General features: G+C 38.5%; 1 protein-coding gene across 2 annotated transcripts; it reads left to right on the top strand.

Moving 5' to 3' along the window:
- The first annotated feature begins 23 nt into the window (after window positions 1–23).
- Window positions 24–24170, top strand: rasef (RAS and EF-hand domain containing). Of its 2 annotated transcripts, XM_085179001.1 has the most exons (19): window positions 24–406; window positions 2859–3188; window positions 9654–9800; window positions 11097–11187; window positions 12441–12536; window positions 13464–13541; window positions 13645–13760; window positions 15701–15769; window positions 15980–16046; window positions 16422–16510; window positions 17459–17753; window positions 18709–18831; window positions 19166–19316; window positions 19542–19623; window positions 19747–19861; window positions 20267–20374; window positions 20545–20621; window positions 21028–22813; window positions 22912–24170. In XM_085179001.1, exons 1-18 carry the CDS (start codon window positions 102–104, stop codon window positions 21128–21130), a joined length of 2442 nt encoding a protein of 813 aa, XP_085035127.1. In that variant the 5' UTR covers window positions 24–101; the 3' UTR covers window positions 21131–22813; window positions 22912–24170. The 2 variants fall into 2 exon arrangements, with proteins under 2 accessions (XP_085035127.1, XP_085035126.1); XM_085179000.1 differs by lacking the exon at window positions 24–406 and having other exon boundaries at window positions 2333–3188; window positions 21028–24168.

Below are 24170 nucleotides of genomic sequence, written 5' to 3'. Positions count from 1 at the left end.
TGCCTGTTTTTCTAGTACTTTTTTTTCGCTCTTTTTATTATCTGCAAATACTTGCTTTCAAATCTAAAAGCCACATTGCTGCAGAAATTAAAAACAAAACTATGGCAGCAGCAAAGAAAAACAGTGAGGAGGAACAAAAGCGCCTGAGCTCTCTCTTTCATGCCTACGATGTGGATAATTCTGGGCGGATTGAAAAAAATGAATTCAGCACCATTTGCCAAGAACTCCACGTCTCGTCCCAGGAAGCAGAAGGCATTTTCAATCGCCTGGACGTCGACAAGGATGGCACGGTGACCTTAGAGGAGTTCCTTAGTGGCTTCAAAGAACAGCACCAGGAGGAAGAAGATGATGCTGAAGAAGACACAGACTCCTCAGCTTGGGATAGAAAAGAGCAGGTCCTATCCAGGTGAGAGGTGAAAAGGCCTGGGTGCTCTGAGTGTAGCTAACAGCAACATGTCATAGCAAAATGTGTAAAATATGCTTTTGCCTGCATGCGGCGGTCTTCTTTAATGGTAGAGTAGGATTTATGAAAGGTTTGAATCCAACTATTCTTGTGGGTACGGATCGTGTAGTTTAGGATAACAGAAACTGATACTTTGACCTGAAAGGAAGCTGAATATGAAGATAAATTAGATGACAATTTATTTATGAAAATGTGGACCAAGCATTGCTGACATGTCCTTAAACAGGAAGCATAATCAATAATCTGGTTCGTTAACCTGATTTTTACTGAAAAACAAAGTGTGATGTACTAATCTAGATTTTTTTTGGGTGTCAAACAAAAATTAACAATATCACAGCTGTCACATTTTGTAAGATATGCAATTGAGGTATCTGGTTTGCAGAGCAGTCTGTAAAATCAGGTCAGTGGGCATCCACAGCTGGAGGATTGTTGCTTAACCTGCCATAGGCAGTAAAAACTGAACAATGTGCTGGGTGACTTCATTGTATTCCACGTATTGCACGCAAATTTTAGCTTTTTTTGTCAGTGGATCCTAATGTTTTTCACACAAGGAAACCATCCTTAGATAACAAGAGTAGGTTGGCCTGTGTTATCATGGCAGAGCAGGAAAATCAGGCAATTGTGTCAATGTGCCAAAAAGTGATGACGATGATGAACAAATAAAGTAGAAACAGCATTTCAATCACAAGGTAGAAGCTGCAATTACTTTTTAGCAATCTGAAAGCTACATGTGAGGTTTCTTTAACCTGTTGTAAATGATTACTTTATAAGACAAGGACGTCAGGCTCATTATGATATCTGCTAGTATAACATTGGAGTATTTTAGTATGTTTTTGTTTATTTTTGTGTATTATCCCATATAAACTGCAGTGGAAATGGGAAATTGCTGCAGTGAGAATACTTACAAACACTAGAAAGAACATATTTCTTCCATGTTGGTGTATGTTCGTTAGTTCGATGTTAAATTCAGAATTTAATTTAAAATCCTTACCACCTCATGCAAAACCTTAAAATATTAGGAGCCATCTCATCTTAAAGACCTCATAGTACCATATCAACCAGGTAGAGCACTTCGCTCTCAGACTGCTGGTTTACGTGTGGATCCTTGGATATTTCAAAGTAGAAGCAGGGAGGCAGGGTCTTCAGCTTCCAGGCCCCTCTTCTGTGGAACCAGCTCCCAGTTTGGATTCGGGAGACAGACACCCTCTCTGCTTTTAAGATTCGGCTTAAAACATTCTTATTTGATAAAGCACATAGTTATGGTTAGATCAGGTGACCCTGCATCCCCCTTTAGTTATATTGCAGTAGGCTTAGGCTGTTGGGGGCTTCCCATGATGCACTGAGTGTTTCTTGCTCACTGACTTTTTTCACTCTCTACATGTTTAGTTGTTACTAATCACTGTCTCTCTTCCACAGAGTGTTTTTTGTCCTGTCTTCCTCCCCTGACCCAGGCAGATAGCCACCCCTCCATGAGCCTGGTTCTGCAGGAGGTCTCTTCCTATTAAACAGGAGTTTTTTCCTTGCCGCTGCCATGAAGTGTTTGCTCATAGGTGATCCTGAGCAAACACTTGATGTTGAGGTTTTCTCTGTTTTCTCCATGTTTTTGTAGAGTCCTTATCTCACAATATAAAGTGCCTTGAGGCAACTGTTTTAGTGATTTGAAACCATATAAATAAAACTGATTTGAATTTGAAAGGTCCTCAGTATGATATAAATGTAAAGTCTACTATCAAATAGTTAATATTATTGAGTTGAAACTGATAAATAAATTAATATTTATGTATACGTGTTTTTTTTATCTTCGCCTGTATTTAATGTGATGAGTCAAATAATAATTTATGCCTGGAAAAAAATGGAAATTTAGACTACGTGTCTGTTCTTCGTCTCAGTTACAGAAACTTCAGTTTATTCAGCTAGAACGATAATAGCCTTTCGCCACAGAGCCACTTTCATTTGGCCTGAAGCCCAGAGGTCTATTGTTAGGAAGAGAGAGGGGAGTGATCACACTGGCAGGTAGCGATGGCAGGCGCGTTACCTGAGGCAGTGAGACACCGCAGCTTTTTCCGTCCAGCTGGAACATTGGCTACAACAATCTGTAACATCACGCGTGAAGGCTACGCGGGAGCAAATGCTTTTATTTTAATGATAGTTTGGATTGTTTAAAATGGATTTCTTTGATCAAAACTTTTGTAAACGCACACCAGCTGTGGTAATGTTTGGATAGGAGCGGATTAACTCTGGAAGTTTGGAGTTTGGACTACTTTTGTTTTTTCCTGGTGTCTGGAAAGTAAAACGCTGGCGTTCCTGTAAGGTTTCAGGGTTTCGTCGTCTCGGTGGTGATTGTAATTTACCGAAACGCCTTCTTTTTTTCTTTTTTTCTTTTTTTTTACCCCAGCCAGCCACAGCCCCCTATCAAGGGAATGAGCGCAGAGGAACAGGACCGGCTGCGGTCCCTCTTTCACACCTACGATGTGGACAACTCCGGGCAGATCGAACGAAACGAGTTTCTCACAATCTGCGCAGAGCTACAGGTGTCAGCAGCCGAGGCTGACCGAATATTTGACCAGTTAGACGTCGACAACGACGGCACTGTCACCCTGCAAGAGTTCATCAGCGGATTTCACGACCGCTACGAGGCGGACATGGAGTCAGAAGGAGGCGACCCGTCCGCTGCTTGGGAAGACTTTGAGAGCAGACTGAACGAGCAGGCCAAGTTCATCCCCAGGTGAGAGTGCACAGCTGTTCTCTGGCCGGTAAGGGCGGATGTGTTTAAAATATGGAAATGTTCAGGAGATATGAGTGCGTTCAACAGTGAGCGCAGTGTGCGTAAAGGTGATAGTGACAATTAATCTTCACAGGGAAAATAGCACCTCTGAAGTAAAGCACACATCTAATTTAAAAAGGTGAACTCTGGGAAAATTCCAGTAGAGCACATTTCAAAGTTTGCTGCTACAAAACGACGAATCCATTTCCATCCATGACTAAAATCATTATTAATAATATGAAAATGAGAGTGCGCCTGTGTGAAAATCTCTGGATGTTCAAGTTTTTATTTTTTTGTTTTTTCCAGAATGCATGTAAGCTAAAGAGAGGCATTAATGGTGAACCCCCTCACACACACAGGTGTATGGGAAGGTGCAAGCTGTGCAAATCACTCATGTTCTAACATAAAAGCAGACAAGGGGAGCAAACTCCAAAGCATGTTTAACAATTGTGCCAACTAAAAAAATAATACTGCTTTAAAAAGTTTGCTTTGAGGTTTTCCTTTAAATAAACACTTTAAACTAAATAAATTCATCCATTCCTTTTTGGGTAGGTACAAAGACCTGCTGAAGCTGTTCTCACTTTCAGTGATGGTTGTAAAATCTCTATTCAAAGTGAGTTTGTTTCACCTTATTTAAGCAGATTAAAAACACATAAACCAACTTAGGGGCAGGGATAGCTCAGTAGGTAGAGTGGTGGTCCCATGATCGGAAGGCCGGGGGTTCGACTCCACTGAACGGCTACCCTGAGGTACCCCTGAGCAAGGTACCATCCCTACACACTGCTCCTCGGGCGCTGCATTGGTGGCTGCCCACTGTTTCACTGGGTGAATGGGTTAAATGCAGAGGAGCAATTTCCCTATGGGGACTAACACACATTACACACATTACTTAGCCAATACTTATCTGTAAGTATGTAAAGAAATAGCCACAAGAATCGCAGGCATGTAATAACACAACCAGTATAAATATGAATGGAAGCTCTAAGGACGTTCCTGTTTACACTATAGCACATCTATATCCAGTTTATATGAATGGTCACGTGTGTACAGGGATGTTCGTGTAGACAGAAATGTCTTTTTTTATTTAACTAAAGCTAAAGGACACTAAAATGAAAACATCTGAAGCAGTAACATAATCACGTTTAGCATTAGTTCAGATAAGCCATGAAGCCAAGCTTAGCCACACTCCTGCAAGATAACAGCTGATCTCAGTGTAACATCATCACCGACATCATGGCTGAACTCAAATAGCAAATTTCATATTGTGATTTTATTTTGCTAAATGCTGTTTATGACTTGATCAGTGTGGTTTGTGTTGTCACTGTTGTTGGCACAAATAAGACAATGTTGGGTCCTTGCTGCTGCTGCTGGTCTCACCTTTTGGCTTTTAATGTGTCCAGATGGAAGCACAGAGAGATCCCAGAACAGATCCATGTACAGATCCACTGCAGTGGATCTGTGAATGTGAATAATACAGCACAGTGTAGTCGGTGTCATGACAGTAGATACTAGAGTACTAGAGTGCGACTGGAAGGTGTTCATCCTGCATTTCCGTGCTTCACCTTCCATAACTGTAGTAATCACCTTCAATATAACACCTAATGTGATGTTTTTAAATTGTTTTAAAAGTCTGTGCTCTTTGTTGGAGGAGAGGTGACATGAAAAATAAGTAATTAAAAAGCGGAGGAGGTTTTTTTTTCTCTCTTGACCTGCAGTGTTATTTATTCCTTAGCTCCTTAATGAAGGATGTTCTCCGATAATTTCTCAAAACTTTGTACAGGTTAGGCCTCCCAGTGAATATTTTTATATGCAAACTCAGCATTTTCCACAGAGAAATACATCAGTGTCATTGAAAACAACACTGTGGTGCGCTGTATCTGCTATGGTTTTTCATGTAGTTCTTAGATCTTCCTGGTAAGTATATTCAATTTCTTATTATGTCATCACTTTGAGTTTTCTTTACTGATTATTAAGGTTTCATGATGCCCCCCAAAATCAACTATCATAAAATATAAACATGCATTAAGTATAACTCAGGGATGCAGTTCATCAACTGCTGTGAGGCTGTTTAGTCGGATGAAGTGAGCAGTTTCTGACTTTTGATTAACCCAGTTTCAAAAACATGACATCTCTTCAGGCTTTATTGCTACTTATTTGACCAGATAAGGCCTAATTTAAATACAGCACTCTGCAAAGTCATTCCTCTTTTCTTTATATTTTGTTAGGAAAATGGGAAAGGATTGGTTGAAATGTGAAGTCATACATGGAAATATAGTATATAAGGAAAAAAGAGTTGGTACTATTCTTATGAGTTGATATTTCCTTTATTCTTTAACACCATCTCATTCTCTGAGTAATGTTCAGCAGTAGTTCCAGGCTTCTTGAAGGACATTTGAAGCTCTTCTTTGGATGTTGGCTGCCTTTTGTTCGATTATCTGTCCAGATGATCCCACACTGCTTCAATAATATTGAGATTCGGGCTCTGAGGAGGCCGGTCCATGACTGACTGTGTTCCACTGTGTTTTTTCTATCTGAATATGCTTTTACTGCTCTGGAAGTGTGTTTGGGAGCATTGTCATGCTGAAACATGAAGCCACTTCGCCATGCTTTCCAAATTCAGCAAGATCCCCTAAACCAGCCTTTTCTGTGTTTTACAGATGACTGTAGACTCTGACTGTTGCACTTCTCTCCTGATCTCCATTGTGCACACTGACTATGATTGAAACCAAACATTTAAAATTTAGATTCATAAGACATGGTGCAACTGATTCAGTCCAGTTCAGCTTTTTTTCTCCGTTTCTCTTTATGTTTTGCATTTTTGTAGATTCAGCTAAGGAAATGAGAATAAATGATGTGTTTTTGTAACAAGCTGCTAGTAACAAAGTGCCTAAAAATACAGTTTAAAACTGATTGTTTTCCTAAGTGGTTTGTTATGTGTATGTGGCTCATCCTGTGAGTTAGGTGCATTTTTATGCTTGAATTATTCATAAATCAGTATTAAGTGATAAAAACAGCTCTCTGAAAATGGTCACATCCAATGACTGGGCTCGATAATGCCTACTCGCTTTACACACACTGTAGACCCATCCATGTGCGTGTGGCCACTGGCCTTACATGGGACTTTTTCTCATGCTGTTGTGTTGCGGCATCAGGACATTGATTGTCACGGTGGTGCCGTCGGATAAATGCACTCTTTCATCTTCAAGCATTTATAGTCACTGTTACATCAGTCAGCTGAGGGAGGATAGTTTGGAAAACCCGGCACACGCTTCACTTCAGACAGATGTCTGTTTTCAGGAGCTGAAAAGATATTTTGTGTGAGAACAAGAAGACAAGTCAAGAGCAAAAAATCAATTTCTTCCTTCTTTAGAGTTTTCTTATGCTTGAGAATGATCTAATGAGTTATGAACTTTGTTCAGTCTCTCAGCTGATGGAGACTGAGCCTGGAAAGATGGTTTGACCTATAAAAGGCTTTCACTGCTCGGTTTTCAAGAATTTTCTTCTAGGGGGGTCAAATGTCTCTACTCTGCATTTGTTGACATGATCAACTGTTTACAAAAATTGCATTTGAACACAAATTTCATAAATAAAAACAAGCTTTTACAGGGTTTAATTTGGGTCTCTTCATTTGATTTCATACTTTAGGCTTTTGCGTTTCTGAGTTTTCAGGAGCTGTAGATCATGTGACTCACCTAACAACTGCTCCTGTTTATATCTGACCTTTGCAGGTCTGACGTTAGTTTGTTTGCATGCATTTCTTTCATGACCCGTTTGTGTATAGCAATGTATGACTGTATGTACATGAAGCAGTCTATGTATGCACAGGATTACAGCCAGTCCACCCTATCAGAAAGCAAACAAACTCTCTACCGCTTTATGACCCACTTTTACCATCGGTGTAGGATGTGAAAATACAGAACACTTTATCACCGTATTACCATAATCACTCCGAAACGACATTCAGTGGCTATATTGCATAATGAAGTAGCAGGTATTCAGGTTTAACACACACCAGGAAAGCTATTTTGTTTTCAGGGTAAATAAACGAGAGGCTGCGTCACTGGGAAGCAAAGTGACATACATGAAAAGAAGTATTCATTAAAAATCAGTCTTTAAAATTAGAAGAGTTATTCCAACATTAGATATTACTTAAACTGACACACAAATCGTTTTGTTTTCTACTTGTTAAATAATCTTTAAAGGCTCAACAAAAATGTAGATTTGCTAAATATCTCAATTATGTTAACTGCTGTTAGGGTGGAGAGGTATATAGAACAAACTTTATAGCAAACTTTCTACCGAGCTGATGAAATACTTTCTTCAGCCACTCAGAATAAAGTAGAACAGTTTGTCTACCTGTCAAAGGAGTGTTGACTTAAGGCATTCTCAATATTGTTTATTTAGTGTTTATTTTGTTTAATATTAGTGTAATTAAAGCTGTACTACACCTTGACTCATTTGTTACACTCCATTTTTCATATCGTAACATCAGTCTTGTTAGCAGATCAAATGAAAATCAGAACTCCAAATGCACAATTGCGATGAAAACAAAAGGATTTTTATCATTTGAAACATTTTCCCACAGTTAAAGACTTTTGACACTGTTACTGTAATCCAGTGTTACCTACAAGAAATAATCTGTTGGCTGCCATTTATCTAATTAATAATAAAAAGGTACATTTTTTGTGTGTCCACACCGCCATTGTTATTAAGAATATAAAACAAATACTCAAAAAATATTCAATAAATAATTAAACCTCTTGTGAATTTGTTGGATAATGTCTGTTTTTTGAGCATATTCAGCTGAGTCCGAACAAAGACAGAATTGTTTGTTATTTTATCTGTGTGTACCCTACAGTGGATTTTCATTCAAGACTGAGTGCATTTTCAGCTTTAAATATAACCCTATAATGACCTTTGTATCATATTTGACGCATGAGTTTCTGAGACCTCGTTCTCATCAACATCATCAGCACTTGCCATAATTTCAAAATGTTATGGACAAAACTTCTTTTTTTGTCTAAAATTAACACTGTTGTTAACATAAAGTTGCCAAACACACCCAATGTATGAAATGCTATACAAAAAATATATAATTCATATATCATAAAAATATATCATACACAACATGATATAGCAAAAAAATGTTTGTGGATTTTGTTATAAATTTGTTATAAGTTCCAAAAAATCAGAATTTTCTGGCTATTTTTTGATTGGTTGGGTCTTACAGGGTTAAGCGGATTAAAAAAAAACTTTCATGAACTGTTTAGGAATTATAGACATTTTTTATACTACAACCAAGCCCAGACGAAATCCGTTGAAGTCAGTGACTGAGGTCTAAAGCCCATGGACATCACCAAATGCTGTGTTTCGTCCCTTGAGATGCTCCGCCGGGTTTTTACTGCAGACACCTTCAGCTGCTGCTTGTTTCTGGGTCTCTCTGCCTTTATTGTCTTATTTCATGACTGAAAGCGGCTCTACTAGGTTGTGATCAGGTGACTGACTTGGCCATTGAAGATTATGTCATTTCTTTGGCTTGAGAAACTCTTGGGTTGCTTTTGCAGTCTGCTTTGGGTCATTATCCATTTGCACTGTGAATTTACACTGTGCCTGATCAGTATTAGCAGAGAGTACAGCTCTGTATACTTTACAACTCATCCTGCTACTTCTATCAGGAGTCACATCATCAGTAAACACTTGTGACCCAGTTCTAGTCACAGCCATACAAACTTCTCGTCCCATCATTTCGGTACAAATTAACCTTAGTTTCATCTGTCCAAAACATGTTTCCATTACTGTATTTTCTTAATGTTTTCTGGCTAAGGCTAATTTGGCCTTCATCTTCTTAAATCTAACCAGTGGTTGGCATTTTGTTGTAAACCCATGAAGATGTCTCTTGATTGTAGACTTTGACAATGATATGTCTTCCTCTTCAAGAGTTTATTCTTAACTTGGTTAGATGTTGTAAACTTTTTTTCTTAACCATCAAAATAATTCTGTCATCATGCACAGTGGTCTTTCGGGCCTTTTGGTGTTGCTGAGCTGGTCATTGCATTCATACTGAGCATCCCTGTGAAAAACTAACAAATTGTATTTCAACACTTGGAATTAAGATCTTTTATCTGCTTTATTGGTCATGAAATAGGGCACAGACCTTACTTGGCCATGAAAATTGTCAGTCAATTGTCAATTGCTTGTGAAGCTATTGTCTAAACAGTTACTGCCATCCTTTTGCAAAACCATTGAATTAAAGCAGGAAGGCTTCACTTCAATTGCGTCTTGATTTTTTAAAATTTAAAATAGACAAAACTACAAAAATATTAATGAATCAAACTGTACAAACCAAAATTCTTCAATGTAATCCTCAATTTCTGCTAGCAAAAATTTGTTTGCAGAGAGCTCATTTATCTCCTGATTTTTCTCCAGGCGTGAGCAAGCAGCAACACTGTATCAGAACATCAGTCTGACTGAGCCCAGACTGATTCCTCAGTTTGAGAAAATCATCCTCAACTTCACCAAAGAGATCAAACAGCAGAACTCAGAGATGGAGAACTTGGCACTTGCCATCAAACGGTGAGTATCATGCACACGCACATATATGATCAGTTATTACCTGTGAATGATTAGCAGATGACCTGCTCTACATACTGAACTACAGCCACCCTAATGAGCATGCGGCAAAGATGTAGACAGGACAAGTATGAACCACAGGAGAGAGACTTGAGCAACCAGATCATAAGTAAAACATATAACTACCAGTACATCAATGTAGACTGAACCTCTTAGTTTGACCTGTTGATGTCAGACATGACATCATCAGTACTTTAAAAATCAGGAAACTCTGGTTGGGCCTTTCCCTACACCTGACGTACACGAAGGCTGAGAACAGTCGATGTAAGTATGCACAAAGTAGTTAATTCTGCAGCCTAAAAAATATAAAGCAACCTGTGACTGAGTATTTGCTTTAATCTGCTGAATGTTTGATTTTGATGGCAACATAAAGCTTACACAAACAAACACAGGGTAGTAGGTGCAGCAATATTACTTTGACAATAGCAAATCATAGCAAATAAACATAGGTAGAGAATAATGTGCTTAATGTGGAAAAAGTCAATACTTCTGAGACAAGTGGAGAGTATTCCAACTGCTCATCACAGTGGCTGTTATCGCAAAGTGGAAGAATAAAAGAACTACAGCAACTTGTTCCTAAATTGGCAAAACATTTAATATTATGAGCGGGATTACTGAGTTGTGAGGGACATAAGTCTCTAACGCGCAGCTGGCTCAGTAATTACCGCGTTATAAACCTCCTTTGGCATTTAACATCAGCACAAACACTGTTCTCAGGGAGCTTCGTGTCATTGGTTTCCAAGGTCAAGAGCTAAATGCAAGCACAATGTCAGGTATTGGATGGATCAGTGCAAAGCATGCCAATGCTTATAGGAGCAGTGGAAGTAAAAGTCAAGCTCACTTTCTGTGAAGTGATGAATCACGTTTCCCTGTCTGGCAGTCTGATGGGCAAGTTTGAGTCTGGCCAGTGCCAGGAGAACCCGAGTTGTGTGCCAGCTGTGATGTTTGGTGGAGTAGGGATAACAGGAAAGAAGAGTGTGAGTCAGGCCCTCTCGTCTAACATCAGTATCTGGCCTCAAAAACGTTCTTATGTATGATTGGACAAAAGTAGCATGACTGTTTGATACTGATAGTCAAGCTTGTTTTCTAAGAAATTACAAATGTTTTTGTGTCAATCCAATTGTCAGGCGAACAATAAATACTGTCACAAATCAGAAAGTTAAGTTAGCGTCAGCTGCCTGGATCACATGGATAGAAGTATCTGGAGTCTAGTGAGGTGATCTTATTACTGTGTTACAGAGCGCAGGACCAAGCATCAATGCAGCTCAGTGAAATGGAGGAAGAAATGGACCAACGCATTCAAGCTACCGAGAGAAAAACACGTGAGAAGGTGGGACCAATGCCGTGCCCACACGACACACATATGAGACCCTCCACTGCAGACCCGTGACTTTGTGTTTTTACACTGTTTGCTTTTTCCAGCTAGTTGCTATGATGCGTTTCTTTCCCTAGAGTTTGTGTAGGCAAAGTGATAAGCAGGGCGCGTTTGTTCAGCTCTTCCCTCATGTCAAACAAACATACGCAGCCGTGTAGCAGCTTACTGATCCCAATTCAGACACGCCTGCTGCTCTCACAACTCTGTGGATATAAAACAGCAGATAGCTCGAGGTGCTGGGGCATGTTTTATCCTCTATTCTAAAATGATAAGGCTGTATGTGTTGGTGGTGATAAGGATGGTGGTGTGTGGATGAAGATGATAATCTATAAAGAGCCAGGTCAGCTACATCAACATGTGGCTGACCTGAACTTTGAATTGTTTAACCTGCTTTTTATTGACTGATAAAGTTAAATCTCTATGAATTCTGTCTGTTTGTCAATCCACATCCACAGCTAGAGTAGGCAAATTTGTTACTACAGCAACTTTTTAATGCCTAAATTTAGGTCTGTTTATGTCTTAATATATCGTCTATGAATTAAAAGCCCCTGGATTTGGAGCCTCATGAAAGCTGCGGATATTTCCCAAAATCCAGCAGCACACATAATCAGTGTTTTGTGGAAAATGATAAGCTTTGATAACAGCATTTAGCTTTCCATAACATGAAATAAAATGCAATAAAAGGAAGAATAGCTGACAAAGACTGGCAGAAACATAAAGCATCACTTGTTATATCAGGAAACAAACCATTGAATTTATTTAAACACGTTGATTTTATCTGTGGTTCTGACGTTTCTTTAAAAGTTGTGAATATAAACTCTGTTTTATCACTGTGCCTTAAGTTATGTAAGTGTTCTCCATTGACTCATGTAACTCGGGCTCTACTATTTGTTTTGTCTAAGAAAAGCACACAAAATTAGAGGGCGGTCACCTGTATCCTCTCACACCATGATATACACACTGTCATATCCTGGCACCTGTAACGGAGGAATTTATTTTGGAAATTGTACATTAAAAAAAGTTTTTGATTCCTCAGACCCTTCATCAAGGGGTTTAAAATCCACCTTAAAATGGCTTTATGCAGAGTAAGAAGCAAAAAACCAATCACACACATGCACAAACACACAAATCATACAGTAAACTGCCTTTCTGATGCAACTGATTGATATATTTTCTGTTTGGGGGGGTTTGTATTTGTGCTTTTGCAGGAGAAAAAGCAAGCAGAGGCTTCGCTGAGTGAATTACGAAGAAGTTATGAAACTGAAGTGTGTGAGCTGCAGTGTAAGATCCAGAGGATGCAGATGGTACATTTTTCACTTGTCTGGCTGAGTTCTGGTTTTTTACAACATAATTGCTGTAGTGGTGGTTTTAAACATATTTATATGATACTGACACGATAAGGATTTTACACTCGAAACAAATTTAGATCCAAAATGCTGGCTTTAACTCATTTTAATTATATTAGAACATTATTAGTAAATATATTAGTACAATGTAAAATGTTAACTTTAATGGAATTGGGTTTAAATTTGATTGGTATACTGTTCAATTTATACCACATTTTTCTTAATGATTAATTAATTGAGTAAATAAACCATTGATTTTATATATCTCATGTTTATTGAAGATGAAGAATCATTTTCTGGGTCCATTTCAGAACTTAACATCTTTGAAAGCAGGAAGCAGCTTCACAGAGTCCATTAAATCTCAGCTGGACCTCTTTAACTGAAACTTCACAGTAAATATTTGGATGAGAAAAATTTACTATTGCCTCTCAATCTGACTAAGGTCCTTCTCACTGAAGATTTTAAGTCAGCTGTTTACAAAGGAAGTGATTTCATACAATCTTGAAGAGCAGATCAAGCATACAGAGAAGCAAGTTATTGTGTTGGGTTGGTCTTAATGAAGACATCTGTGTATGTGTCCAAGCATTTAGGTCTGAGGTCTCAGGTCTCAGACCTGATGCATGTTCTCAGCATCAGGTCTGAGAACATGCACGGAAAAAAGCATCCCGAAAGTCATCAGGTTAAAATGTTTAAATAGTACAAATTTATCAGTTTTATGAAACTTTTTTCCCCCACTCCTCTGAAACTGATTTGTAAGAGCTGTTTATTTTTTATTTTTTTTTAATCAATTAGAATCGACATTTCTGGATGCATGTACAAGTAAAAGTAGCCCACAAGAGTGAGAAGGTCGAATAATCTTTATCCTATACATTTCAACTTTACCAGATAGAGGAGAAGTACAAGAACATCACAGTGAAAGACGAGAGCCCGGCCTTGAAGAAGAAGATCAATGAGCTAACACTGGTCAGAGTGAATGTATTTGAACTCATTTATACAGTCATTATGCTTCCTGCTTACAACACACAGCTGCAATCTTCTGTTTTGCTGCTTGTCTGTGCATCTGCAGGAGAACCAGCGGTTAAAGCAGGAGCTGCTGAGGTCTCAGACCAAAGTCGCCTGCCTGCAGAGTGAGATGGACTCGCTGAAGACCGAGCTAACCGATCAAAGCATCAACTCCGAGCGGTAAATCGGTTTGGCTGCTTTCGTTAAATAATTTAAACCCTCAGCACAGATTTTGATGTGTGGTCTGTGGAGTTAAAGTTGAGCACCAGATCTAATTAGCCACATGTTATTTATTCTTTTTACTTTTTTTACATCGATGATTAAAAAAGAAACAAAAAAAGAAAAAAAGATTTTTACTTCACATCATTTAGCTCTCTCTAAACACATACAGTTTCACAGCACACTATGAAAGTCTAAACCTCCACTATTGATGAAAAGAAGTTGCAGAACAGGTTTGTATTTCCACCTTTTTCTTTCCTTGTTTAAAGATTAATGACAACTTGAGAAAAACAAATATTTACACTTGTAAAACCACTGAATACACTTCATACAAGCTAAATGTACTGACTCTAGAAGAATCCACTATACCTTATCACACGACCCCACCCCTGAGCCGTGTAACATAGACAGACGACGGAGGCATAACCTCTCTTGGTTGTCTGTCTGCATGTTGGCTCCTGGGAATTTTATTGTGTTGTCACAGCTGAAACAGGATATCCTGGAGTGCCTTCACACGTACAATAACATCTTTGGGAGCGTTACCTAGTAACAGACGCAACAGAGACAAAGGGAGGAGAAAACCCTGCCTGCTTCTGATTCATTAGGTTGACACTTTTGTTCCTCCATCTCTGAGGAGTCTCGCGTGTCTTTCAGTAACTTTGCAAAATTGTGACAGACGTGGAAAAAAGGAGAAGACTGTATAAAAATATCAGCCATTATTTAATGGGGAAACTATGATGATTTTATTGAAAATATGTAATAGATTCAAGATTGATGTTTTTACCTACTATGTTTTTACATATCACAATAAGAGAAAACTTCCCAATAAACCATTTAGCAGGGGAAAAAGAAAAAGCAGAACAGAGGAGGGATCCCTCTTCCAGATGTTTATATTTTACATTACCTGCCTTCAGACAGCAGACTGTAAATAAAAGAAAACCATAGTGCTAAAGCCAGTTTTCTGTGTCAGGCTGTATGCAATTTTTGTTTACTATTGGAATCACCTCACTTCTGAAGCAGCCTCCAGTGGCCACTAGAGATACTGCAGGTTTTGGTACCCATGTTGGTTATATTTTGCAGTAGCTGCTGTTTGACTGAAGATCCTAAATTTATTTTAGAGTGTTGCATCTTTAATTTACTTTGGTTGCTTCCCCTTCTGGTTTAACAATATAAGAATTAGTCAAAATTGTAGAATTTATCATTTGAAAGTGTCATGTAATTAATATCCTTAGTATCCTTATTTTCTCATTATATTGTTTTATGAACTTTAATCATGAAGGTTTGTAAAGCAAGGCCACTTTTGACTCATAAACTAAGTGCTCAGCCAGACTGAAAAACAGGAAGTTTAAGTGCACAGGCATATTAATAGATAAGACACAGAAAAGAGGAACTTTGCCATATAAGCAATGTTTGAAACTGTGTGACGTGTAAAGTACCAAAATAACACCTATATGAGGCACAGTTTATGATTCTAATGTTAGAGATCCTGCAACTGGCGTTTGGGCTGTGCAGGGGTCTCTCTCTTTCGGAAGATGATTGAATAAGAAGAAATATAAATGTTTTAACACACTATGAGTCGGTTTTCTCTGTTCTATCATGGGGACAAAAGAATCGGGGTTAATAAAAGTAATCCGTACATTTAAGGAGTTTGTGTTGTTTAAGCTTTGTGTAGAAACTGAGGCCCTAAACAGTGATGAACATACAAAAATATGTAACACTTTAGATATGTTTTTTTTTTAAATTGATAGATAAATATATGCTTGTGTTCAGATTTAGTAACAATTGGCTCCACAATGTAGTGGTTTACACATTCACCTTAAAAGAAGGAAGAAGGGTATCTGGTATAAAGCTTTTCTTTAGACTTACTAACTGTGTTTCTGTCTGTCTCTGTTTTCCTGCAGAGACGAGGAGCTCATGAAACACTTCTCTGATGAACGAGACATCCTGGAGAATCAGATTGAGATTCTACAGTAAGCCAGATAATAACACACACACACACACACACACACACACAAACACACACACACACAAACACACACACACACACAAACACACACATCTGCTGAAACTGATTTTACAAGGTTGCCTACATTTAAAATGTCTTTTCTCTCTCCCACTGTGTGTGTGTGTGCGTGTGTGTGTGTGTGTGTGTGTGTGTGTGTGTGTGTGTGTGTGTGCAGGACAGCCAACAGGAAGCTCCATGACAGCAATGACGGCCTGAGAGCAGCTCTGGAGAGGATAACAAGGGTAAAGCTGAACACTTAATAAAGTTACTTCATTCACAAAATAAATAAAGACATTTTAAATGTCTTCACTTAGCACATTTTAGTATCTTAGTTTGATTTGATCCACTCATTTGATTGGACTGCAGCCTATTTTTAAAAAGTAATTAGTCTTTAAATAAATTTATCCTAAAAGCTCATATGTGCAAAATGTTATTTCATTAATTTAAGTTATCAGTCATTTGAAAAAAAAATAATAATAATAATTTTCTGGGAATTATTTCATCAGTTAGGCTCTAAGGGGTCATTAAAAACTGTGCACTGCCTTACAACATAACATCATTCACATCTAACATTATAACAATACATTTTATAGTTTATTTTTGTTTCTTGTGTGTAGCAGTCTAACGGAGGATCACCAGGAGAATTTAAGGAAAGAAGCAGAAGTAAAAGCATCTGCTACACATCACCATATGCATTATTAGACAGGTACGGTCTACAAACAACACAGATGACAAAGAAGAGCATCTGTGCATTAAATTTACATTAATCACCTGTATATTCTCTGCACTGGCACACTAGAGCTGGTCTTACACCAAAAATGGAATTGTATATATATATATATATATATATATATATATATATATATATATATATATATATATATATATATATACACACACACATATATATATACATATGTGTATATATGTATATATATATATATATATTTGGAACTGATAAGGTTTCTTTTCCCATGTGACTTTTTTATTTGTCTAGTAGATTTTGCTGCAAGTTATTTATTTAAGTTGCTGTGAGAAGCTGAACCATGAGATTCTGCAGTTATCCGGCATAAAGGTTTTGTTTTTGTACCATAAAGCAGCAAATTCAGGCCCAGTTTTGCACTAATAAGAACTTTTTGCATCTTAAAAAGAGACAATAAAAGTCTTTTCTTTTGACCAGTGAATACAATGTATGTGAGGATTAGTTTTACCTCTCTGAAACGTTAATTAAAAAAAGATTCAGGTATGTAATTATTACAGTTTTCGCTTGTGGTGATGCCTTTTGGCACTTTTACAGGCATTTAGGCAGAAGCAATATGAAAACAACATATTTATGGGAGTGTGCACACAAGATCATGTATTTTATACAAAAACTACACATGCATATAACATTTTAAAATATTGTTTACAGGTTTTATATATAACTTAAAAATTGATCTATCATATGTTTTTACTACTTTACTTTATTACTATTCATTAAAAACAATGTAGACTGTGTAAATGTTATTACAAAAGAGCGTATTAACCCAAAATAAGTCCAGGACATTAAAAAAAAACCCTCACATCTAGCTACAGGAAAACCAACAAAACTACTTCATATGTGAAATGACCTACTACCTGAATTTGTGTTTTTTATTGCCTTTCTCCTCCTCAGGTACCGCATGGACGAGTATCCTCTGTTCAGCCGCCGGCCCAGCGGTGACACCCTTGCCTTGGCCATGTGTGACCCTGGCCTGAGGCGCAGACACAGCAGCGAGTGTGAGGAGGACAGCCTGCCTGAGATCTACGTGGACAGTGGCCTGTCGACGCTCAGAGGCTCACATGGAGGCTATGACTCAGAGCATGAGGTCAAGGGTCAAGAAGAAGAAGACGAGAATCACAGTCCGGAGAAGAAAAAGGAGGACGACGATAACAACGACAGTGTAATCGGAGAACTCTCTGACACTGAGGTAAGACCATAATCATGTCCAGCTTATAGCTACATATTTGACACCACAGATGTAATAACTTGAAGAAGAAAGGAAGTGGGCTTATTCAAGTCTGTGGAGACGTTTCACCTCCAATCTAAGAGGTTTCTTCAGGTATAAAAGCAAAAGATGGAGAGTCCCAGGTATTTAACCCTTAGTGGGGGTGGTCCCCTTTGGAGGTGGTTCTTGGTCTGCTATTGATCGCGTGCGTCATCACATGAGCCATGCTGTGAAAAAAGGCGTTACCATCACCGGGGGTTAAGGGTGAAGCCACTGTAAGGCCTCGCCCCACCCTATCATGTGACCTATTGAGGTCACCTACAGCAACAGTGGAAAGACTTGAATGGGCGTTGAAGTGCCTGGAAACCTTTGCCAACCTTTGTTGCACACACAGTGTTCATGGTGATGGCCTCTTTTGCTCCTCCTTTAAACCATCTGTCTTCCCTCCAAAGAGCTTCCTTTTACCTTTTAGTGTAGATCTACACCTGAGTCTGTTCTTGTTGAGGTGCCTCTTCAATGTTGTGTCATGCATTTGTGGAGTGGCTGTTTGGTTTCTCCTGCGTAGATCTCCAAGTACTCCTGCACTTTGATGTTTAGCTTGTGTTTGGGAGTTTTGATCTTGGGATGGACCAGTTTTTGCACCGTCATGCTTGAATAAGTTTCTCTGACTAACCAGTTTGAAAAGGGATGACCAAGTTGTTCCATAGTGCTGTTACCTATGATACCTATGCATACACCATTTTAATTCCCTCTTTTTCAAGCTCTTGAGACCACCATGACCTGGATGACTGAGAACCTACATAGACGATAATAATTAATGATTAAATAAAAACTGGTGTTTAAACACATAGAGAGTGAAAATAGCTAACTCCAGGGGGAAAAAGCGTATTCTTGCCTTGAATGCTTAACTATCTGCTACTTTGTGTCTACATCACAGCCAGCAGAGACACAGGATGGGGAATCAGCATTCGGATCAGACAGCAGCTCAGTTTTGGACTGGAAGCCATCTGAACCACCAGCTCCAACAACGAGAAAGGCCCTCAGTGCCATCAATGTTCAGGTGCGAGAGAAAATTATGAGAGGAGTCATAAAAGAGGGTTCTTTTATTTTGTAAGAAAGGTCAGAAAAGTTTTTGTAATTATTTAGAGACCTTACCAGACTTTGTGACCCTTCGTCTCTTCCTAACATTTTGACATTGTAGAAAGAAAAATGTATGAGGAAGGTACATTTCGCTCTGTAGTAGTTATGGCTATGGACTTATTATGTGTAAGTCATCGCTAGTAAGAGTTGAGGAAACTGCAAAATGATCATTGCTGATGATAAAGTGAATTCAACTTGAAGCAAATGTGCAGAAAAGTTTCCTGGAGAGCACTACCTTCCTGTCACCGCTACAGAAGGAGGACAAGGACAGCACTGACCTGGGCTACATGACGTCCGAGAAGGCTTACAGGATCGTGTTAGCTGGGGACGCTGCTGTGGGGAAATCCAGCTTCCTGCTTCGCCTCTGCAAGAATGAATTCAAAATGAACTCTAGTGCAACTCTGGGTGAGCTGGACACAAACTAAAAGCAAGCATTTTAATGTCATGTCCTCTTCTCTACAAGAAGCCTTGTAAATAAAAGCTTGGAGGAAGTTTCAGCTGACTTGTTAATGCTTAATTTTTGTACACTGTGAAGTAAGATAATTAAAATAGTATAATGTAGTTATTCTGATCAGCTATTAAACACTTTCACTTGCTTCCTTCTTGACTGGATCTTCTTTGTGTTTTCAGGAGTGGATTTCCAGATGAAAACACTAATCGTGGACGGAGAGCCCGTGCTGCTTCAACTCTGGGATACGGCGGGGCAGGAGAGGTATGTGTTGGTGTGGATAGTGCGTGTTGCTGTTTCTTGACAAATATATAAATAGCACTTCATTAGTGGAGTACATGAGGTTTGTAACTGTCTAGTTTGAGCCATCTCCTGTGCTATTTTCAGGTTTCGCAGTATTGCGAAGTCTTACTTCCGCCGGGCAGACGGTGTTTTGTTGCTGTACGACGTCACCTGCGAGAAGAGCTTCCTCAATATTAGAGAGTGGGTGGATATGATTGAGGTAAAGCAATACCCTCCACAGCTATACGGTTACCACCTGACACACTTTGAAATGAGGTGTCCAGGCATCAGAAACATGTATAATATAGTCATATGGTTAAGTGTGTCCACTGTGACGCTGGCAGCATTTGTGTTATCAAAAGATATTTAAAGGTCATACTGATTATTCTGCTTGTTTTTCTTCATTTACATGCAGCCAATATGTAAGTGTTGGATAAGCATACATTCAATATGATCTGGTGTTCTGTGTGTGTGTGTTTTTTGTATATTCGGTCAGTGGTTTCCTCATATAATGCACTGTACAGAAGTTTGTGCTCAGTGTAAAACAAGTTCAGCACACCTTCCGTAACCTGTCACAAGAGATTTCAATATGATTATTATTATTGTTCATTGTTTTTCTTGGCAGGATGTGTCCCACGAGGACATTCCCATCATGCTTGTGGGTAATAAGTCTGATCTTAGACAAGGTGGAATTGGCTGCGTTCCTGCCAGCTACGGGGAGAAACTTGCCATGGTAATTACAAATAAAAAACCCTTTATTTTACCAGACATTTACATTTACAGTTACCTGTTACACCTCCAACTTTGAGAGAAATCATATAAACTGTAACCTGTAATTCGAGGAATGAATGGCAGTAAATAAAAATGTTAAAACATTAAATGTTTCCTGTCTCTGACCAACAGACATACAACACTCTGTTCTGTGAAACTAGCGCCAAAGATGGATCCAACATCCTGGAGGCCGTGCTGCACCTGGCCAGGTGAGATTCACACACCTGATTATTCCAAAACAAAACAAAACTGTGGGACTTCATGAATTAGACCTTAAGAAGCTAACATTTTGTCATTAGTTGGGTGTTTCACTTCGTTATTGGAGGATGGATGTTGTATATACAGCTTATATCGCATCACTAACTAAGCATTGCCAGTGTTGATCAGTAACACATTAAGAACAACAAGTTTAAACGTCCACCAAGGGATACGTCATTGTATGATAACAATAAATACTGCTTGATCTTTTGTTTTACAAGTGAAACGCTTTCTTAATTGTTAATAATTTTCTGCATTCTGGCATTTAAAAGTAAAACTTTCTTTTTCTTTTTTCTTCCACATTCCCATTCTTTCACCTGTTTACCTGTCTTACCTGTGTTTTTTTCCACTCCACAGACAGGTAACAAAGTTCGCCAACTATGAAGAAATAAGCAGTCGTCAGTCGCTGCCGATTTTAGACGCTCCCAGAAATCAGCCAAAATTCTCCTGCTGCACCTGATCAAACTCGTCCACACTGGACTTAATGTGGACTGTGCACATGCGAAAAGACATGAAAAGCAGAGCAGGAACAAATTATCAATGTGAATAACCGCAGCTGGATTAAGAGGGTGAAGTAAAGAAGTGGAGAGACGGGACATTACAAACGTTTATTTGCTAAATCTTTTAACCGCTGACTTTGTCGCTGGATCTTGGCTTAAACCTCTCGCCATGTCAAAGTTTTTTTCATTATGCTATAACAAATTTGCCTTTTTCTGTTTGGTGTAATTTACAGTGTTTGACTAATAAAGCAGGTGACACAGGAGAAGCGAAAGGTAGCTGTGAGAGTAAAGTAGACCTTTAATGTGAGGTTTAAATCTGAGGCCAGGTGAGTGAGTATGGTTGAGATATTTATGTTATTAAATATTTGCACATGGCAGAAAATAGAAAGTTAGTTTGGTTTATGTTCATGACAAGAAAGTACAGATCCTGATATACAGTGTTGCAAAAAAGTTTGTTCCCCCCTTCCTGATTCTTTTTTTTTTTTTTTTTTTTGGCATATTCGTCACACTTCAGTTCTTATATGATGATTTCATTTATTAAGGGGGGTAAAGCTGTTTAAATCCACCTGATATGATGCATGAATGACTTGTTTAAGGTCTCAATCTGATTTAAGTCCAGACTTGAGGGCAGGGCATGCTGTGTTAGTTGTATGCAGATGTGACAGGACTCAAACTCTCCAAATTGTTAAACTTTTGGTTAATTTGAGACAAGCTTTTGTGTACTCTGCCATCGATGTCAGTTTTGCTCAGTTTCTTTCTCTTCGTTGCATATGAACACTGACCTTAACTGAGACAAGTGAGGCCTGCAGTTCTTGCTCTGGGTTCTTTTGTGACCTCCTGGATGAGTCATCGATGTGCTTTTGGAGTAATTTTGGCAGGCTGGCCACTCCTGGGAAGGATCATCACTATTCCAAGTTTCCTCCATTCATGTATAATGGCTCTCACTGTGGTTCACTGGAGTCCCAAAGCCTTAGAAATGACTTCATAAGCCTTTCCAGGCTGATCCATATCAATGACTTTGTCTCTCAGCCATTTCTTTTGATCATAGCACGATGTGTTGGGTTTTGAAATATTTTAGCCTTCTCCACTTTGTCACACAGCTTCTGTGGTTAATCACAGAAACTGTTAACTATGATGACAACGGGAGCCAATTACTTTTCCACACTGGACCAAATAGATTTTGATAGCTTTTAACCATTAAGAAAAGATAAAAACATTTAAAAACCTCATTTTGTATTTAATCTGGTTATCTTTGTCTACTATTAAAATTTATTTGATGATCTGAAACATTTAAATGTGACAAATATGCCAAAAAACTAAGACATCTAAAACTAAGTGGGTTAATACTTTTTCATGGCACTGTAGCTTTGCTCACCACTGCAACAATCATGTAATTACATTTGCGCTCGGTTATTTTTCCTCTATGTACAGCTTGAAATGTTTGATGTTATTTATGTTTATGGTCATATCAAAATTTACCGCCATCACGTAGACACTAAGAGTCACGGGAGAGCCTAAAGTGACAAAGGCTCGTTCTCTGTTCATCACTACAAACCCTGGTGCAATATCGCAACCTACCATGTTTATTATTATGATGCCACAGCAGTGTTACTTTTTCGTCTTTTCACTGAAGATAACTTTGTGTTGTAGAATTTATTATCTTAGGAAATGACCCGATAGTTTAGGTAAACCTTTAAATAACTAATTTATTACACAATGAGTAGGTAGACATGAAATACAGGTGGCAGAAAACAGAGTATGGCTTTAACTGTATAAAGCTGTAATCCTGGTGATTTGTTCCAACTCATTTTATGGATCTCTTTTATTAATATTAGAGAAAAAAACAGTTATATTATCTAACTGCTGAATGACTGTATCGGTGTCTGTAAGCTCGGAAATAAAATCACTGGTTGGAGCTGGAAAGGCAGTTTTTCTTCTTCAGTTATTTCACTGGTACAAAAATATGTAAAAAAGTAAATGTTACACATGTGAAGAACAGTTTCATTGTTATCTCCTGTTGCATATCATCCCTTGGAAAAAAGAAAAGCATTAAAATGAGCTTTAGAAGTTTTCAGCTCTAGTAGTAGTAGTTTGAATACTGAACTCAGTCCAAGACATGGTATTAAGTAGATAATCAATTAAAAAGACTACAACAACAGACACACAGTGAAGAAGTCCAGTTTCATGAGAGGAGGAGACCTAAAAGTTTCAGCTGTGCAGGTCTGTCATTCACATGGCCACACCGTTCGAACTATAACTGAGTTATCCAGTTTGAGGATAAAATAACTCCACTCAGAGTTACTGAACCATGAACGGGGAAACTCTCCATAGAGACCTGGCTTAAATGGGTTTTTTAATACTGTAAAGTTGCATATTTTAACATAAGAGTCCGTGGCACTTTATACTTTAACCTAAAGACCCTACAATGATCAAGGGAAACCCTTTGAGCGTGCATTTGGCGACAGTGAGAAGGAAAAACTCCCAACAGAAACCAAACAATAACAGAGATAAACCAGACATATCCACTGTGTAAGCAAAAAGTACAACATGAAACTCTACTAACTCTGAAGAGAAATACAACAAGTTACAAATAGGTAACAAAAAATTATCAAAACAAATTTAAGGTATTACTGCTACACTAAAAGTATCAGAACAATATCAGACAAAAGAGTCTGGTGATATTTGATTTGACTGTCCATCTGTCTGTCTCTTCCTCACTGATACTCATGCAATCTGCAGCCCCATTAACAGCACAAAGGAGGAGACAAATCAATAAATCAGATATTTTCTCCTTGATTGCTGCTCAAAAAAAAAAAAGACCCTCCTGTTTAGCCATACTCCCTGAGCGTCTGGAAGTGTCTGTGAGCATGGCTGTTTGAATAACTGCAACATATGTCAAGGATTTCGCTCTGTGTGTGTGTTTAGAGCTGGCACGGGTCCCTGTCTCCACCTCCCATCTGTGTACATTGTCATGTGCTTGATGAGGCGAGACCATTCATT

The sequence above is a fragment of the Neolamprologus multifasciatus genome, chromosome 12, assembly GCF_963576455.1.
Source record: "Neolamprologus multifasciatus chromosome 12, fNeoMul1.2, whole genome shotgun sequence".
NCBI lineage: Eukaryota > Metazoa > Chordata > Actinopteri > Cichliformes > Cichlidae > Neolamprologus > Neolamprologus multifasciatus.
The sequence above is the reverse complement of the archived record's forward strand: the minus strand, read 5'-3'. Positions and strand labels throughout refer to the sequence as shown.

What these genes read in the sequence shown, in the direction of transcription:
- rasef (XM_085179001.1), top strand. Translation starts at nt 102, where the DNA reads ATGGCAGCAGCAAAGAAAAACAGTGAGGAGGAACAAAAGCGCCTGAGC. An exon ending in CAGGCCAAGTTCATCCCCAG is followed by an intron (nt 3,189 to 9,653) that starts GTGAGAGTGCAC and finishes ATTTTTCTCCAG; the next exon opens with GCGTGAGCAAGCAGCAACAC. An exon ending in AGTGGGTGGATATGATTGAG is followed by an intron (nt 19,862 to 20,266) that starts GTAAAGCAATAC and finishes TTTTCTTGGCAG; the next exon opens with GATGTGTCCCACGAGGACAT.